At 39.8% G+C, this 19,171-nt stretch overlaps 1 protein-coding gene across 1 annotated transcript in view; it reads right to left on the bottom strand.

The window, feature by feature from the left end:
- Positions 1 to 19,171, bottom strand: part of RFX6 (regulatory factor X6) — a 257,787-nt gene that overhangs the window by 43,896 nt on the left and 194,720 nt on the right. The window contains exons 13-17 of the mRNA XM_077289522.1: positions 18,222 to 18,316; positions 15,871 to 15,988; positions 13,082 to 13,204; positions 12,002 to 12,211; positions 10,446 to 10,949 (exon numbers count right to left, since the gene is read on the bottom strand). Of these exons, the coding sequence (XP_077145637.1) occupies positions 10,446 to 10,949; positions 12,002 to 12,211; positions 13,082 to 13,204; positions 15,871 to 15,988; positions 18,222 to 18,316 (1,050 nt within the window). The remainder of the gene's footprint in view (positions 1 to 10,445; positions 10,950 to 12,001; positions 12,212 to 13,081; positions 13,205 to 15,870; positions 15,989 to 18,221; positions 18,317 to 19,171) is intronic.

Raw genomic sequence — 19,171 nt, 5'->3', positions numbered from 1 at the left:
TTGGAAAGCCCCTGTTGTGCCTAAAGATCGGAAACTCCACATAAGTGACCCCATTTTAAAAACTAAACCGCTCATGGAAGTTATTTAGATTTGTGGGGACTACCTTGAAACCAGCTGAAGTGGAAAGTTACATGTCCTTTATTTCACAATCGTGCCATGGACAAAAGAAAGGATAAGCAGGACGTGAAAGGACGTGCACCTGGACCCTTAGAATTGAGTAATCGCGAAACGGCCGTTGTCTGCCTCTCACCTCCCCCAGCATTCCTTTCACGTACTGCTTATCCTTTCTTTTGTCCATGGCACGATTGTGAAATAAAGGACATGTAACTTTTCATTTCAGCTGGTGATGCTGCCTTTTTTTCCTCATGAAGTATTTGGACATTTCTTGTTTTCATGCAAGCACCCGTGTATTAGCTGAATACTTATACGGCAAAAAGTTCAGATAAATAGCTCTGTCTGTCTACAGTGGTGATTTGTGTTCCCTAGTTGCTGTTCATTTTCTTTTTTGTTGGACTTTACTACCTTGAATCCCCAGATGTTTCATAGAAGTTCATAACTTTGAGCCATACAAATAAAATATAACACATTTTTGCCAAACAAAAATTTGGGATTTTCACAAGGGCAACAGGAAAAAATGGACCCCAAAATTTATTGTGCAATTTCTCCTGAGTATGACAATACCCCATATGTTGGGGGGAAACTACTGTTTGGGTGCATGACAGGGCTCAGAAAGGATGGAGTGATGTTTTGGAATGCAGATTTTGATGAAATGTTCTGCAGCTGTCAGGTTGCATTTGGAGAGCCCCTGATGTGCTTAAACAGTGGGAACTCCCAAGTTACCCCAATATGCAAACTAGACCCTTTAACATGTTTATATTTATATATGTTCTGAGCATCTTGAATCCCCAGGTGCTTTCCAGAAGTTTACAACGTTGAGCCATGAAAATAAAAAAAAACACATTTTTGCCCACAAAAATAAGATTTCAGTCTCAATTTTTTTTTATTTCCACAAGCTTAACAGGGGAAAATGCACCCCCAATTTTTTTGTGCTAAGAACACCAATAGCCCTCATGTGGTCAAAAACTACTTTTGAGGCACAGTGCAAGGCTCAGAACGGAAGAAACGCCATATTGGAGTTCAGATTTTGATGGACTGGTTTGAGAGTGCTGTGTTACATTGATAGAGCCCCTGAGGTGCCCGAAAATCAGAACCCCCACATAGGTGACCCCATTTTACAAACTGCACTCCTCAATGAATCCATCTATGGGTGCAGTGATCATATTGCCATCACAGGTGTGTCACAGAATTTTATACCATTGGGCAGTGAAGAAAAAATAATTACATTTTGTAGTGTGGCTAATGGTTGCGTAGTCGATGGGAGATATGTGTCTCAGAAATGGCACGCAACCCAGTATTTTCTCTAGTGCATTAAAGCACTAAGAGGTTCATTTGTTGCAACTGGGACTGGGTTGCAGGTAGCTGTGAGAGATGGACGGGTCTAGATACCCAAATACCTTACCTCTGGGTATGGTTAACAGCCTATATAATGGAGGCAGTTGTTTGGCACATGGTCTGTATGTTGGGAGGGAGAAGGCCTTCTGTGTGTGTTTGGCTCCAGACCGACCCTGAATACCAGACACTACCCCATCCTGTGTGCCCACAGGCCTGTCAGAGCACAGCCCTGCTATGGACATTTTGTATTTTGTTTGCCTGATCTAAAGGCTGTTTGTTTTCTATTTGGCTTCTGGGTATATGAAGCAATAAACCCACATCATGTACCCAGTACATTGCAGTCACCAGTACGTTGTAGGCTACTTTCACACTAGCGTTAACTGCAAACCGTCACAAATCGTCTTTTTTCAGAAAAAACGGATGCGTCAAAAAAAGTGAAAAACATATGCAACGCATACAGCATTTCGACGGATCCGTCGCAAATCCGCTAAACGGTTCCGTCGAAATACTGGATGCGTTGCATCCGTTTTTACCATCCGTTGCATCCGTTTTTACGACGGATCCGTTTTTAAAATGGGAGGCTCCCAAATTTGATTGGCTACTGGAAAATATGGAAAACTATATAGTGACTGTTTTTACAGCCCATCTTTGAGGGTTTTAGTTTAGTGGCAGAGATGGAAGGTGTACTTGGTAGGATTGCGAGTTTGGTAACTGACGTTATATTTGAGACGAATCGCCTGGATATCACAGTGCGGGAGAAGGAGGTGGCAGCAGAAAGATGGAGGATGCTTCTGCAGCAACGGAGACGGAGACGACTCTGGATACATCCGATAAATGAACTGCGGATGACCCGGGGTGTCCAGTCCACTCTCTACCTGGAGTTGCGGCTCAACCCAGACAAATTCTACAATTACGTACGGATGAGGATGGAACATTTTGACTATTTGCTTGAAAAACTAGGGGATGTCATCCAAAGGCAGGACACACGGATGAGGCTTGCCATCACACCGGCGGAGCGGCTGATGGTGACCCTGCGGTAAGCCTCTTTTTTTAATGTCATTGCTCATATTGAATGTCATATAACATACTGCAGAAAATACTGCGCTGAAACATTGCGTTGCATTTTCTGCAGAATGTTTTTTTTGTTGTTGTTTGTGGACGTTCCACTGCTTTTTTTTTATGTCATTGGCTGCTCATATTTAATGTTACATGCTGCAGACAATAGTGCGCTGACACATTGCGTACCATTTTCTGCAGCATGTAATTTTTGTATTGTTTGCGGCCATTCCACTGCTTTTTTTCAATTTTTTCAATTTTTTCAATTTTTTTGCAATTTTTTCTAACATTTTTTTTTTTTTCTACAGCTTCCTAGCTACGGGTGAATCTCTGACTTCGCTCCATTACCAATTCCGGCTGGGCATTTCCACTATTTCTGGAATAGTGAAGGAGACATGTCGGGCTATTTGGGACACTTTACAGCCGGAGTATATCCCCCAACAATCAATGGACATCTGGTTGAGAAGTGCAGAACAGTTTGAGCAAATTTGCCATTTCCCAAATTGTGTTGGTGCCGTTGACAGGAAACACATAAGGATTGCTAAACCGGCAGGAACAGGCTCTGAGTACTACAATTACAAGAAATACTTCTCCATCGTACATGGCTATAGCAGACGCCAACTGCAAGTTCCTTGCTGTGGACATAGGACCCTAAGGCCGGCCCAACGATTCTCAAGTTTTTAAAAACTCTCCGATGGGAAGTTGCCTGTATGGAGAGACATACGATTTCCCGCCAGCCAGACCACTCCCAGGAACAAGTGAACCAGCCATGCAATATGTTTGTGTAGGTGATGAAGCGTTTCAACTCTCGCCGCACCTACTGAAACCATTTAGTAGCCGGGACTTAAACCGTACCAAACGGGTATATAATTACCGCCTTACTAGAGCAAGAAGAGTAGTAGAGTGTTCTTTTGGTATATTGACGGCAAAGTGGAGAGTTCTGCTGACGGCAATCAAACTGCAAACCAAAACTGTAGACGAGGTTGTTAAGGCATGTGTGGTGCTCCATAACTTTGTCCTTTCAAAGGAGCCCGTTTCCTTGGATGACGAAGAATTGGAGACAACCTTGTGGGATTACCGCAGCAGCTCTGTTCGCTCCACAGGTTCTGTTACCAGGATGAGGGACCAGTTTGCGGATTATTTTGTGTCACCTGTTGGGCTTATTCCATGGCAAGACATCATTGTGTGACATGTTTTTCATGGGTTTTGTTTATGTAAAAATTGTGTTTCTCAAAAAAAAAAAGTTCCAAAAGCGTGGTTTTCTTGGTAATAAAACCAATATGTTTTACCTTTCAAACGTCTGGTGTTTATTTTTATTTTACCTTTTTTATTAGTTACCATATTACCTTAATAAATCCACACACACAAAGAGTAGAATTTAAATCAGACTGAATTTTATTTGAACTCTTTTTTTAAATTGTTTTTTTTTTCTTTGCAAAAAACATATATATTTATTTTCAATTTTTTTTTTTTTTTTACTTTTCAAATTATTTTTATAAAATTTACAAAATTTAACATTTGTACATAATGTTATAAATCTTCAAAGTGTGGGGTGGAGATATGAGGGGAGGAGGGGCCGGAAGGTTGGACCACGTCAATAGGTGGGGAAACCCTACTTGGTTGGGGTGCAGTGGAAGGGGGGGTAAAAGCAGGAGGCTGACCAGAGGGGGGTGGTGTTGGGGTAGGGGGAATACTTAATGGGGAAGAAAAGCTGGGCAAGGAAGAAAACATTGGGGAAGAAATTTGGTTTGGGGGCCGGGATGGGTATTGAGACTGGGTTGGGTATTGGGACTGGGTTGAGTATTGGGACTGGGTTGGGTATTGGGACTGGGTTTGGTATTGGGGCTGGCGTGGGTATTGGGACTGGGTTGGGTAATGGGGGGCATGGTGTGGAAATGGGGCCTGGGGTGGGGCCTGGGCTGGAAATGGGGCCTGGGGTGGAAATGGGGCCTGGGGTGGAAATGGGGCCTGGGGTGGGGCCTGGGGTGGAAATGTAGTGGATGTGTGGGGAGGTGTGGGGGTAGATTGGGGTTCGTGAAGGGCCTTATGTAGAGCATTATGGCAGGTATTCATTACCCGCATCTGTTGCTCAAAAGAAAGCTTCTCCATGCTCCTGAGCATGGATTGGAAAAAAAGATTGGCCGGAGATTGACTTACAGCTGAATGCAGCCTATCCAAGCGACTGCTGGTTTCATGGCTGCTTTCACTGATGCGTGATTGCACCATGTTGAAACCAGCAGTCACTTGCTCTCCCAAAATTTTGAAAGAGCTTTGGAAGGATGCATTCAGATGTAAGAACTCAGGAGCATAGCTCCTTTCCTGACCCCTCTGTCACTGCCGCCACGAACCTAATGGTGGTCTAGAGGTGGCAGGATCAGAGGGGTGGGGTAAAGGGAACGCTATCTGTTGAGCATCAGATTCGAGTAAGGAAGGCTGCAATAATGCTCCAGTGCTTGGGGCAGATGAAGTGGAGGGGACAGAGGGGTCAGAGGTGTGGGGCCTACCGACGTGGCCCTCGGTGGCGGACTCAGGAGGGATCGCTCCAGAGGGCATTTTGTGTTAATTTACCGATACACGCTGTTGCTGTGGAGGAGGGCTGTCAGAAGATGACATTGTGGCGGTAGGAAGGCCGGCGGCTGTGGTCCTGGTGTCTCTGTAAGTTAAAAGACACTTGCAATCTGCTCTACACATTGAAGTAGCAGATTTGGGGTCTTCAAAACTTACTTTTAAAGATGTGAGGATGTGGTCCTGGTGGGCTGGTCCTGGTATGAAGGCCGGCGGCTGTGGTCCTCGTGTCTCTGTAAGTTAAAAAACACTTGCAATCTGCTCTACACATTGAAGTAGCAGATTTGGGGTCTTCAAAACTTACTTTTAAAGATGTGAGGATGTGGTCCTGGTGGGCTGGTCCTGGTATGAAGGCTGGCGGCTGTGGTCCTGGTGTCTCTGTAAGTTAAAAGACACTTGCAATCTGCTCTACACATTGAAGTTGCAGATTTGGGGTCTTCAAAACTTACTTTTAAAGATGTGAGGATGTGGTCCTGGTGGGCTGGTCAGTGGATGTGGTCCCTGGTGTATCTGTAATAAGTATAATGGATTTATAGTTAGACCACCCCCCGAACTAGGTAATGTTTAACGATAAACACCCTGCTAAAATGATGTGAGAAATGTTCATTAAAGGTGAACACCAAAACCCAAAGACAGGTGCACCTAACCATTCATTTCCATGTCCAAAAAAAAATATTTTGAAATGTGAACCCACCATGTAAAAATATATTTACCACATTTTATTTTCAAAAATCACCTCCCCCAAAAAAACTTTAAAGTATAACCTTCATTAAAAAATGAGCCCTCAACCAACTCTGTATTGCATGTGTAACCATTGGTACATACACCAGTTTTAAATTTACCTTTCTGAAATGATACTACGGACATTTTTTTAATAAACATTTTATTATTTTCTTTTTTTTTTCACATCACAAGTAGGAGCTGAAATGCTCTTTATTTTAAATACAAGTACATCAACTGGGAATGGTTTCAACAGTAATAAAAAAATCAACACTAAATAGAAAAAAACAAAACACACGCTCACACATTCAAACCACAAGCTGCAGACCACTAGACTTTGTAAAAATACATCCGATTAAAAAAAAAAAAACACATTTAAACCACATGCTGCACAGACCACTATACTTAGTAAATACATCAGAAAAAGGCAATTAACCAATTAAGGCATGGACAAATGCACATGCAATCAACAAGACGCACACAAACATGCCTGCAAGCACACAGGCACAGTCATAACACAAGCATAACACATGAACAGGCAAAAGATTGGCAAAGGCATAATAAGGTGCAGGCACATGAAGACATACATACAAAAGCACACAGCCGTACGAAAATACACATATACACACACACACACACACACAAAAGTACATAAGCTTTATGCAAATACACTTATGTACAACAAAGGCACAAAGGCGCACCCAAACAGAAGACGCATACGCACACACATACACCCACAAACGTAAAAAAGGCTGACAGTCCTCCGGCTGGAGCTGCATGTCTTCACAGTGGCTGGCATCAGGGTGGATCTGGACTCTAGCATGGCACTGGCTGTTGCAGGACGATGGCAGGCCTCTGGTTCTCTTCAGGTTTTAAGCTCTTGCTGTAGTCAGTACCTCATACACACACAAATGCACAGGCACACAGATGCACACAAAAATGGCAATACTCACACTGGCTCTATGGTGGCTGGAGTCTTGTGGCAGGCTGGTTGGAGTCTTGTGGCAGTCTGGAGTCTTGTGGCAGTCTGGAGTCTTGTGGCAGTCTGGAGTCTTGCTGGCAGGCTTCTCCTCTCTTTGTCTACTTGCTGGCATATGTGGGGTTGAAGGCCCAGGCCAGGTTTATATAGATTTGGGGGTGTCTGGCCAATTGGCAACAAAATCCTGCTTCTGTGCATGCTCAGTGTAAAAAAACGTATTGCAGCGCTGCATTGCGTCGTACGACGTGTCCCGACGCATCCGTCACTCATAGGCTTCCATTGTAGCCAACGACGCATGCCGCAGGATGCGTCGCGACACGTTTTTTAGGCGGAGACAAAAAACATTACAATCAACGTTTTTTACCGACGACGTGTCACCAAATTTCGACGTATACGTCGTACGACGTACACGACGTATGACAATTTGTCGCAATGCGTCGCCAATACAAGTCTATGGGGAAAAAACGCATCCTGCAAGCACTTTTGCAGGATGAGTTTTTTCTGCAAAACGACGCATTTTAACGTATTGCAGTTAACGCTAGTGTGAAAGTAGCCGTAGTCACCAGTACGTTGTCGTGCCCAGCTCAGGCTTCTGGAGACCTGTAAAATAGGTGGACTGTAATCGCTATAGAACTGTCAAACATGTGGATACTAAATGTGGTTTGGGCACACTGAGGCTCAGAAGGGAGGGGGCATTTGGATTTGGGAGTACAGAATATGCTGAATTTCTTTTGGGGGCCGAGGAGCTATAGCACTTTTCCAGAGGCTTTGTACTACTAGTAATGTGGAAGCCCCCTATATTTGATTCAGGTGAAACCCCTGAGGGTTCTGTCTGAGTCACATATTTCAGTGATTAACATGGAAACCTCTGTATAAGCGCTCAGCGTAGAGCGCAAAAGAAATGTGAGCAGAGCATGCAATCTTTGGGAGGCCGAATAAAAAAAATCATTTTTTATGCCGTTTCTTGTGCGGTATAAGCAATTATACTACTTTTTTTGAGGGTCACACACTGAAAATGCTTTTTATTGCAAAAACTAGTTTTGCATCTCCATATTTTGAGATCTATAATATTTCCTTATTTCAGACAACAGTCTTGTGAGGGATTGTTTTTTGCTTTTTTGATTGTTCAGTTGACATTTTTATTAGTACCACTTTCGGGCTCATGAGAAGTTTTGATTGCTTTCGATTCTGATTTTTGTGAGGCAGGAGGAGCCAAAACCAACAATTCAGGAATTTTGCATCGCTTTGTTCTGAGAGCTATAACTTTTTTATTTTTCCATTGAATGAGATGTATGGAAATTAGTTTTTTTGCGGGACAAGATAAAGTTTTCACAGATTTCTTGTTTATTTATATTTTGTCTTTTTGATAGAGTTTTATCCCATTTTTTGTTCGGCTGCATAATGTAAAGTATCATTTTTTGCCTCATTTATTATTTGCTTTTTAATGATGTTCCCTGAAACGGTTAATTAGTGGGACAGTTCCCAATAGGTCAGGTCATTCTGGATGTAGCGGAACTAAATATGTGTACTTTAAAAAAAAGTTTACATAAATAAATGTATTTATTGGATTAAGAATTTTTCTTCATTTGTTGTTGTTTATTTTGTGATTTTTAAAAAAAGTTTTTACTATTCTTATTAACTTTTTAAAAAACATTTTTGCATTGTCCCAGGATGGGACATCAATTTCACACTGACAGATTGCTGATCTAATGCTCTGCAATGCTTCTGAATTGCAGAGCATTAGATCAGCGTTTGATATGCAAGGAGAGGCATGTCAGCTCGTGCTCTGAGCATGAGCTGACAGGCCACCATCCATGGGTGACCCTGTGGCCATCTTTTGGCCCGGAGGCACCATGAAGACGATTGGCATAATGCGATCGCATCGTATTGCGCCGATGGGAGCACAGAAGGAGCTGCAGTGTGTCAGCTTGCATATAGAGTTGACACCCACATTTGATCGTGGCGGCGCTCAGTTTATGCCCACGCAATCATGACGCTCTATATATATGGCAATTTGTGGGAACGCAGCTCCTGCAGACCACTCTGTATATACGGTGCATTTCGAGAAGGGGCTAAAATGTTGAAGATTATTTTTTTTTGTTTAAAATACAAAGGAAATGTGTCGTCTTTAACTTTAGCACTTTTAGAGATCATTTCATCTTCAACTTGCTCAACTGTTCGCAATAACCGTAATTTTGACCAGGGGTGCTCAAACTTTTATATGCTGTTGTACCCTTGTGAATGCTATACACGCAATTTAATCTATTAGTATTTTTCTCCTTTGACAAAAAAAATGGGTAGACGTGGATTCACTCTGCACTGCTGAATAAGTGAAAGTCCAGACGTATGTCATGTAGGTTGTGGCTTTATTCAATGTGTTTCCGAGATCTCAGACTCCTTCATCAGGAAAAACACCACATATGTACCTATATATAGAACAGTGTTCCCCAACTCCGTTCCTCAAGAGCCACCAACAGGTCATGTTTTCAGGATTTCCTTAGTGTTGTATAGGTGATGGAAAGCTTGCCTGTGAAGGTGATGCAATTATCACCTGTACAGCACTAAGGAAATCCTGAAAACTTGACCTGTTGATGGTTCTTGAGGACCGGAGTTGGGGAACACTGTTGTATGTATAGGTACATCTGTCGTGTTTTTCCTGATGAAGGAGTCTAAGAATTCCAAAACGCTTTGAATAAAGCAATATATGACATATGTCTGGACTGTCACTTATTCAGCAGCGCAGAGTGAATCCATGTCTACCTATTTTTTTCTTTTTGGTTGGTCATCATTGGACCTGTGGATCTGCTGCAGCGAATGCATCATAAGCCATAAACTGGCTCCATTTGGTGAGTACAATCTTATTGTGTCTAACCATCTTAACCTCGGATAAGACCCTATTTTTGCTCTATTTCTCCAACAGTATCTATTGGTATTTTTCTCCTTTGTGCTATCCTAATACTGGGCTATTTATCTTTGTTTGTTCATAACTTCCTTGAGCAATATTTTTTGTGAGGTTTATATTTTGACCTTTACTACCACTTTATTTGTAGGATTTCTTCCACAACATATTTATGTTAATGCGATCGATCCATACATTTTGATGCTAGCTATTGACTACACCTCTTTTGTCAATTTATTCTTACTGGTTATATTGTATGCACATTTTGTGCATACATTGGCTGTATATTTAGAGGTCCCCTCTGTGGCTTATGCTTTTATTTGACATTCTCCTTTTTAATATTTTAATAAGTCTGTCTTGAAAATTGTTCAGTAAAGGTTTTTGTTATTTATTTTGGTTAATACTCCTGAATCCTTACAGGTATTGCCTTATATCACAGAGTACTTTTTTTTGTTCACAAAGATATCAAGTAGTCTTTAGTTGCTACTGTATATAAAGCACAAAACTAGTTCTGCTGCTTTAAACTTGACACTTTACCACATACATCTGAACACTGCAAAGAAGATGTGCAGTTTGGGTAATTTTCCATGTGGTTCACATTCCTCAAATACAACCAACCATGAAGACTATAATTTCCTGGGGTTACATCTGTAGTAATCAATAAACCAATACTTAACTCAAAATAATAAAAAAAATCAAGCACAAAATGCCTATGACACTGCATAGATTGATATGTACAGTAAGAGACACATTATTAAACTTTGTATACAATACCATTGGATGTGTTTGAAGTATATGTTCCTCCTTGACAGTTTCCAGAAGCAGTACTATTTAAGAAATTGTATCCATTTGAATTAAAGAATTGCATTCCTTGTATTTCTTGAGAACTTGATGACCCATAGTTTGATGATGGACGGGTGCTAAATGGAGTCACTGCACAACTGCTGGTAAAATAATCCCTTGGTACTTGTTGGTCGTCTAAATGTGAATATCTACTTTGGTCCACCCTATGCTGAAAGTTCCCAGACTGAGCATGAGTTCTGAACATGGCCTGATAGTTAGAACTGTTACCAAAGTAGTTCTCACTAGATTCAGAAAGATTGTGGTAGGGTGGATCAGAGAATGAAGAGACTTGAGAATGGGTTGTTAATCCAGGACCCACACTGGAGGGCCTCAATACCATTGGTCCTTGGTTTATTACGCTTCCTCGGTTGAGTATGGCAGGTGACATAGGTGGAGTCATAAGATGAGCTGTGCTTTGGGTTACTTCCATCTGATCTAAAAAATACACATTTCTAATTAAAACTTAACAGTGCTTTGAGATAGTACATAAATTAAAAAATACAAATCTGATAAGATGAGCCCCTCTTTAAAGGATTGTCAAGACTTATACTATTGAGGAGCTATACTGAGGAAAGGTCATCAATTTCAGACCTGAAGGGTTATCATATCCCAAAACATCAATTGTGTTCCGTATGTAAACACTGAACAGCCTGCTCCATTCACTGTGTACTTTCTGTTGCCAAGAACTGCAGTTCAGATCCTACACAGGTGAAAGAAGCTGAGGATGAAAGTGTCAGACACCCACCAATTTTATACAGTGAAAAACCCCAATAACTAATACTCACCTCATCAGTCACCTTTGCTGCTCATTGTTCACTGTATGGTTTTCGGTGCGTCTTATTATTGCCACCATATGCTGCAACTTCAAGCTAGGCCAGGACTTCAGGCCACTACTAGGTCCAGGATCACCCTACCCAGAATTCACAGCTTAGAGTGTGCTTTGTAAAGTTGTGGTGTATGCTGTGATTTTGCAATAAGCATGAGCACAGACTTCCTGGGCTTAATCATAGCCGGAAGTCCTGGCCGTATAGTGCATGACACTGAGCATAGGCAAAGGAAGACCGTGTGCGTTAACAGGTAGTCCTGGGCTTAGTCAAGGTCGATAGGCCCAGCCTAGCATGAAGATGCAACACGCAATGATGATAAGAAGAGCACCGTACCAGGGAGAGAAAGAAGCAGGGGTGGCCGAAGAAGTGAGCAGTGGGGTGAATATTATTACTATTATTATTTTTTCCTTTAACTTTTGCCAGCCCTGTAAGGTTCATCAAAATTTAGCAAATTACAAAAAATGTGCATTTGGAAAATACGAATTTTTGTAAAATTCGAGTACCATTTAATTCCTTCCACACAAATGCATTCTCCCAACTCTATTATTCAGTATGTATTACTTCCATATCCAGTATCCACAATTATGCAGCTAATATCCATTCATACAGAAAGAGACTCTTCTATCAAATCAAAACATTAGTTAAGTTTTCCTACACTACCTGGGAGTGGAATAGTTTCGTTATCTTCATTTGAGAAGGAGTGTAAGCCACGAACAAGTCCTGCATGATGGTCTGGTGACAAATTTGAGTAAGTCTGTTCTTGAAGGCATTCATTCTTGACTGTGGGGTCATTTGAAAGTCCTCCAGACTTGTTTCGACTTGCAAGAAAGCAGGAGCTTGGTGATGCAGTAAAGGTTGCCTTGCTAGCATCTATATAGATACAACCAAATGTATTAAAGATTTCTAATGATGACATGTAAGCGTTATATTTTGTATATTTATTCAGATATTCTTATTGCTTTATTTGAACTGGTAAACTCTTTAGCTTCAGTTTGTATTTTATGGAGTGTATTAGCTACATTGGCATGTAAATGTTTGGCCACTCCTGGTCAAAATTACTATTATAGTGAACAATTAAGCAAGTTGAAGATTAAATGATCTCTAAAAGGCCTAAAGTTAAAGATGACACATTTCCTTTGTATTTTTTCCCCCCAAAAGTATTTTAATAAAGGTCAGTAATAGAGATGTCCAGAAAGCTCTAATCATGGACTGGAGTTGTGCAAAGCAATCTGTTCATTCTTACTCAATAATAAAATAAAACACCAATTTTTTTAAACGAAAACTATTAAAGCCATTGAGGGTTTGCTTGTGATTTGTGGTGCAAATTCCATACTTTGAATTTGCAGCAATTCACAGTACAATACAATGGAATGAGGTTTTTTTTTTTTTAAAAAAAAAACATTCACATATTGAGGAAAAGATCTGCATTAAAATTAAAGTAAATTGAATATTTTAAAATATCCTTTTTCACAGTGGATTTCACCCTGAGCAAGGCTTTCTAATGTTCTAATGTAATGTAGTAAATTGACATCAGTAGCCAATTTCGCAACAAAATCCGCAAGTAACGCACTTTTTGAACATTTGTTGTAAATTTGTAATCAAACTCAAAGTGGAAGTGTTCTCCAAAGTGTGAACATAGCCTAAGAGTTCACAACATAAACTGGATCAATAGCTTCAGGGACTAAACTATTTTGAGTATTTGTTTTAAGATTTTGATTATATTTCCTGGCACAAACTCACCTGCATTCTTCATGTACTTATCCAGCAAATTCTGGAGCTCTTGTTCCTTATCATTGTTAAACTGTGTTTCCACTGCTAGCAGTATATACTCATCAAGCAGCATTCGTATCAAATGGAATGAACCTGCGTGTAAACACGAGGAAGGGTATGATAGTGTTAATATCTACATGACCATCTCACACTCTTTAGAAGAAGTAAGTCAAGGCAAAGGCATAAATAAATAATTGCTGGACTTTAAATGACCTACTAAAATCAACAAGGGACAGTTTCGGGAACCTGTGGTTGAATGAGACATGTAGCTGCATACATCTACTGCTTGATGGTACACAAATCAGATGAAAGGGCAAACTGATGAAAGTAAGATGTCTTTCAATAATGAAAAGCAAACACAATAAGCCTCACTGATCTGATTCCGTTTACTTTCGATCTTGTTTAAATAGAAAAGTGAATAGAAACTTTCCTAAGTCAACTACAAGAAGACAGGCATTTAGGAACACACCAACACCTAACCTGGTCTTGTTTAATCCTAGCCAGTGAAATGAATTGTATCTCATGGATAATTTACGGAATAGTTCCTAATGGTCACTGAGAAGTTTAGTACTATTATTTAATTAATTTTAAATGAAATATACATGACTACCTACATACTGTAATTACCATAGAAGGAAAAAGTACATTGACTTGTTATGTTGTATTTACAAAGTGTCTCAATAAAGGACACAGTTACATCTCTGGGATGGCATGGGCTCCGAAGTTGTTTCCGTGCCATCTGCAGAAGGTGTCGGAAGCTAGGCACTGCTACCCTCCTGTTATGTGTCCTAGAACCAGACCTAACTCTAATCCCAGTACTTTGACCCCCTCTGATAAGTTAGACAGAGACATTGCATCTACAACAAAATGACACCAATGAATAAAACAACATGCAATAAGAAAATAATCCTACATACAGCTCAACTGATGGAAACTTGCAAAACTTATGGCTTTCAGAATATGGCAACCCAAAAACAATTATTTTTTTAATGAAAAGAAATTGCAAAATGTTTAAAACTATATGCATTTGGTAATGTCATGATCGTACTGACCCACAGTATGACGATAACACTTTATTTTTGCAGCACGTGAATAACATCATATTTACAATGCAAGAAAAAATTGGAGCAGAATTGTTGTTTTGTTTACATTCCTTTCAATAAAAAGTTATATAATCTTTGTTAAAAAGTTATACGTAGCCCAAAATTGTGCCCCTGACACATGACTACGTCGCCGAAAAGTAAAAAAGTTCAAAACCTTGACCACAGAAAGTACAAAGTAAAAACAAAACACAAAAAGCATTTTTCCTGTGTTTTGTACATTGAATGGTTAATTAATGGCATCATTCTATACTACAACTCGTCCTGCAAAAAGCAAGACATCATACATCTATGTGGATGCAAAAATAGAAAAGTTATGGCTCTTGGAAAAAGGGGAGGGAAAAAAGCACACTAATTAAACTTGTCAGCAAAGAGAAGGGGCTAAAGGAAATCTGTCAGTAGGATCAACCCCACTATATGGGCATGCAGGTAATAGTAAGGTGAATAAAATGATACCTTGATATCTGCAATCAGATGTCTTATTCCTGAGAAATCCACCATTTTATTATTCGTAAATTCTTTGCGGGTATGGGCTGGACACTGATCTGCATGGGACTCTGTCCCCAGAGATCATTGTAAATGAAAGGGGTCATTACCAGTGTGAAACATGTAACTAACACAGAACAGTAGAACTGAACTTTGTCTCCATGCAAACACATTTGCTGCAGCTCTCGAGCGCTGCTCTATTGCAACAATACCATAACGTTGGCTGTGTGACAGATGGAAGCCGAAGCACTGAGAGGAACCTGCTAATGTGTGAGTTAGGGAAGTTATGGCTCACAGGCATAGATTCTCTTATCACAGGGAATCTGCCCGATTATGCAAATGACGCTCTGAATAGAGTTTGATCAGAGTGTGATCATAGTGCTATCCAGGTCTTTCGGATGAGGATTATAATGAGACAAAAAGTCTTCATCTTCTTCATTCTATCAGTGAGTTGAAATCGGACTGCACTGAGATGTCATCTGAATGCAGTCAGATGTTTCCCACGCACTTATTGACTTGCATGACCGACTGTGATCAGAATATTGGATCAAACTCAGAGATGCAGCAATTTTTTTCCTGTATAGTGTCTGTCCGTGGGAAATATCGGACATGTCTCTCATACACTAACACTGGTCCAAGTGCAATCTGATGTTTTGTTGGATCGCACTCAGACTGATATTACAGTCATATGCATGGGCCTTCGTAATCACACACACCTCTGCAGTGAGATCAGGAAAGCAGAGAGCGGCCATTACATCACACTGGTATTCTCCCTTTTATGTAAAATAAGCTCTGGAGGCAGATTCTCACGCAGATCAATGTCCGGCCCATAGATCTTATCAGCTCATTCCCTTGAAAAATATCAAGGTATCATTTTATTCAGCTTCCTATGACCTACATGCCCATATAGATGGCTTTGAAAGGTTTAACCTTTTTGAAAAATTCCATTTAAAGATTAAAAACTGTCCTGCTTGAAAAGTATTATAGTATACATCAAGAAGTGGTAAAAAAGAACTCAGAACTGTGCATGTAATCTAGCCAATGGCTTTAGCTCTTTATTTGGGGTGGGAGAGTCTTCATGAGACATTTTTTCTATTAGTAATGGTCTCTTTATCTTTTTAAGAATTTATTATTATTATTATTATTATTATTACTATTATTAATAGCAAATACCAAAACTAGCTGCATTGTTTAATGTCAGATTGTGCATGACTCGTGCTCCAAAGAAGCTCCACTTTAACAAAAAATCCTGAGCTCTCTTCTTCAGTGATTTTCCATTTTGTTTGCTCGCCTGAAATGAAATAAATAGAAATAGAAAATCTTTACCAACATTCATCAGAAAACACTTTTTGTACTGTACAATTTTGCCTAAATGAAACCATGCCAACTATGAACTAAGCAAAAATAAAAATAACACAAAAGGTAGTAAGAGTAAATATTAAAGCAGATATCAGGGACTTTTGTATTTTTTCTTATGGCGCTAAGAATTCACAGCCAGGCAGTTTTTCACTTCCTGCCTGTTTTGTCTGGCGCCGATCTCTGCCAGTTCAGAGCCATCATGAACCACTCCTGCCAGTGATCTCATATCAACAGATCAGCTCTTCCTCTTCCGGTTTGCTCTGTCGATGGGACATCCCTGTCATCTTCATGCTGATTGAAAGTTGGCCCCCGCTGTTGGTCAGCTGAGAGCCGGCTGTCAATCACCAGAGATGCCCTATTAACATGGCATAGCGGAAGAGAAGAATCTGCTTTCTCAACATGACATCAACACAAGCTGCAGAGTCACCAGCAGGAGTGATATCCGGTACTGTTCTGAGCCGACCGTCACGGATAGCCAATATCAATCATGACAATCAGATGATAGTTTTCAAACTCGCATAGCCAGAACTCTCTTGCTGAAAGTTTTAGTATACATTATCTGTATTAGTGCTTTCATGATGAAACGTACAGAATGATGAATTGTTTTATGCTTTCTTTATAAATATATTTCCAAAATCAATTTCCAAATGTAGCAAATCACACATTTTCTTGGGAATTGAATACAATTTTTTACTGTAAATTTTGGCGTTAAAGAGGGATCTTCTGGCTATGTGATGGATATTTACTCAAACTCACAATAATGAGACATCAAAGATCTGACCATTTAAAGGGGTGGTCCAAAGGTAAAACCTATTTTAGTCATAAATACCTATGTCATGCAATCTAATCACTTTTCTAATGTATATTAATTAAGAATTGTCTACTGTTTCCTCTCTACTCTAACTGATTCACGTATTTATGTTTTAACTGCATCCTCTTATGATGCCTTGTTTGAGAATCCCAGTGCATGCTGGGATAGTCCAATTAAGTGTCATTAGGTCACTACCACAGCATTTGTCCTGTTTGAAATGAAGCGTCATCAGTGATGCCCGTTTTGGGGGCTGGGCTAGTCCCTACTCTACTGAGCATGCGTTAGTTGTCAATTCCGATGGATGCTCAGCAGTTTCTGTTAGTAGATACTGTCACTAGCTCTTAAATACCATCACTGGAGATTCTGTCGCAATTGCAAAACTTCTCCTATACATTACAATGTTAATCTCGGACAGCACACGGAGTGGACATTGATGTCATCGGTACATTGTGAGGGGAATTTCATAGAAAAATTGTAATTTGGATCCGAGATACCGATCATAAATGGACATGTCTCTGCAATTTTTTTGTGAACACACAGTCCACCAAAAAACTTGGACATGTGAGCATCTCCAACGATTATAATAGGTACCTGCTCTGTCAGTGAAAACCATGGATGGAACAAGTACATGAAAAATGGACACCTGAATGAAGCCTTAGACAGTTTTTATAAATTCCTCATTACCATTCAGTGTAAAAGCATAGAAATATCCATACTTGGTGTTCATTTATATTGACGTGGAAATCCAATTCATGAAGCTTCAACAAAAGTAAATGTTTTGGAACTCAGCAGAATTCACTACAATGTGGCCATAAACTTTTAGCTATGCCTTGTATATTTGTGTGTCCAAAGGCATGGTCAGATGAGTGTATGAAAAATCGTATGCGTGTCATCCAGAAAACATAGACTATTTCCATATTGTCATATGTGTGACATCCGTGTGTCCATTTTTTACGTCTGTGTGACATCCAAGTAGCATAACTTTTTATACTACAACATTTTAAAATGTTTTAGATCAAATACAGTTTCCTAGAATATTACTGACAATGTACCAGTGCAAATCTGATGTAATTCAGATGATCTGTATTGGATTCACATTTTTTAGTGCACCCAAGTAAATCTTGGCTGATACTCAGAAGAGAATATTATATGCTGCCGATACTCAGTCCGTGTAAAAAAAATGGTCATCTAAACAGCCTTATTGAATAACATCAATTCATTGTGCTGTCTGATTTTTAATTTGTCAGCAAATGTCCATGTAATATGCTCGTCTGATCGAAACTAAGATTATAGAGTTCCGTATCTGAAATTTACACTGAATGTTCTGATACATTTAGCTATATAAAAAAATTACCTTTATTACTCTTTGCTCAACGACGTTATCAAGCCACTCAATAAAGGATTCCACAGTTGCATTTTTCTTTAAAAGATCTTTCAGCTCTTGAAACACTGTTATAAAAGAAAGATGTATTTCCTTTTTAAGCACTCAAAATCTGATTTCACTAATATTATATAAATAAATGGAACCTGTCATTAGATTCATGTTGCCCAAGCCATGAGCAACATGTATCACAGCCTGACTGCGAGATTGGAACAAAATATGCTTTCCTCTGAATTTTTTAGAGAAAACATAGTTTAAAAGATCAGGGAGGGATTATAGGAAGAGACCTGACTAGTCCGATGACATCGCGGGATGCCCGCTAGTGATGCCATTGGACTATTGAGGTATTTCCTTATAGTGCCTTGCTTTTCTTCAAAATGTTGCCTGAGTTTCAAAGTAATACCTGCTGACATTGTGTAGCTTGGCTCTGATACATACTGCCCATAGTTCGGGTTATGTCTGCATCATCAGTTAAGGTCACACAAATTTGCTGCATCAGTTTATATAGTGGGGAACGGAGATCCCTGTAGAGCTGTATCTATGCCTACAGAAAGAGTGATCATGAAAAGTCGAAAAGAATGAAAATGAGCTAGTTCTTGAGAGCTCGTAACTGCAGCAGTATCTTGGTTTCACAGAATTTACATTCAGAATGAATTACTAGAAGCAGAACTCATGCTGGAGTCAAGATTACAGGTTTTCCTGAAAATGAATTTAGCATGTCCACCATGTCTCACGTTTTCTTCTGAAATCTCTGCACCTGCATTTTCAATGTTAACAATATCGCACTTTATGATATTATCCAGAATGTTAAAAAAAATGTTAAAAATGGACTCATTTACCTGCAGACTGGGTGAGTGCTGACATTCCTTCTTCTCCTTGAAAGAAAACCTTATAAATGTTCCCCTGCTGTGTACTGTGTAATG

This window comes from Ranitomeya variabilis, chromosome 2, assembly GCF_051348905.1.
Source record: "Ranitomeya variabilis isolate aRanVar5 chromosome 2, aRanVar5.hap1, whole genome shotgun sequence".
NCBI classification, from domain to species: Eukaryota; Metazoa; Chordata; class Amphibia; order Anura; family Dendrobatidae; genus Ranitomeya; species Ranitomeya variabilis.
The sequence above is the reverse complement of the archived record's forward strand: the minus strand, read 5'-3'. Positions and strand labels throughout refer to the sequence as shown.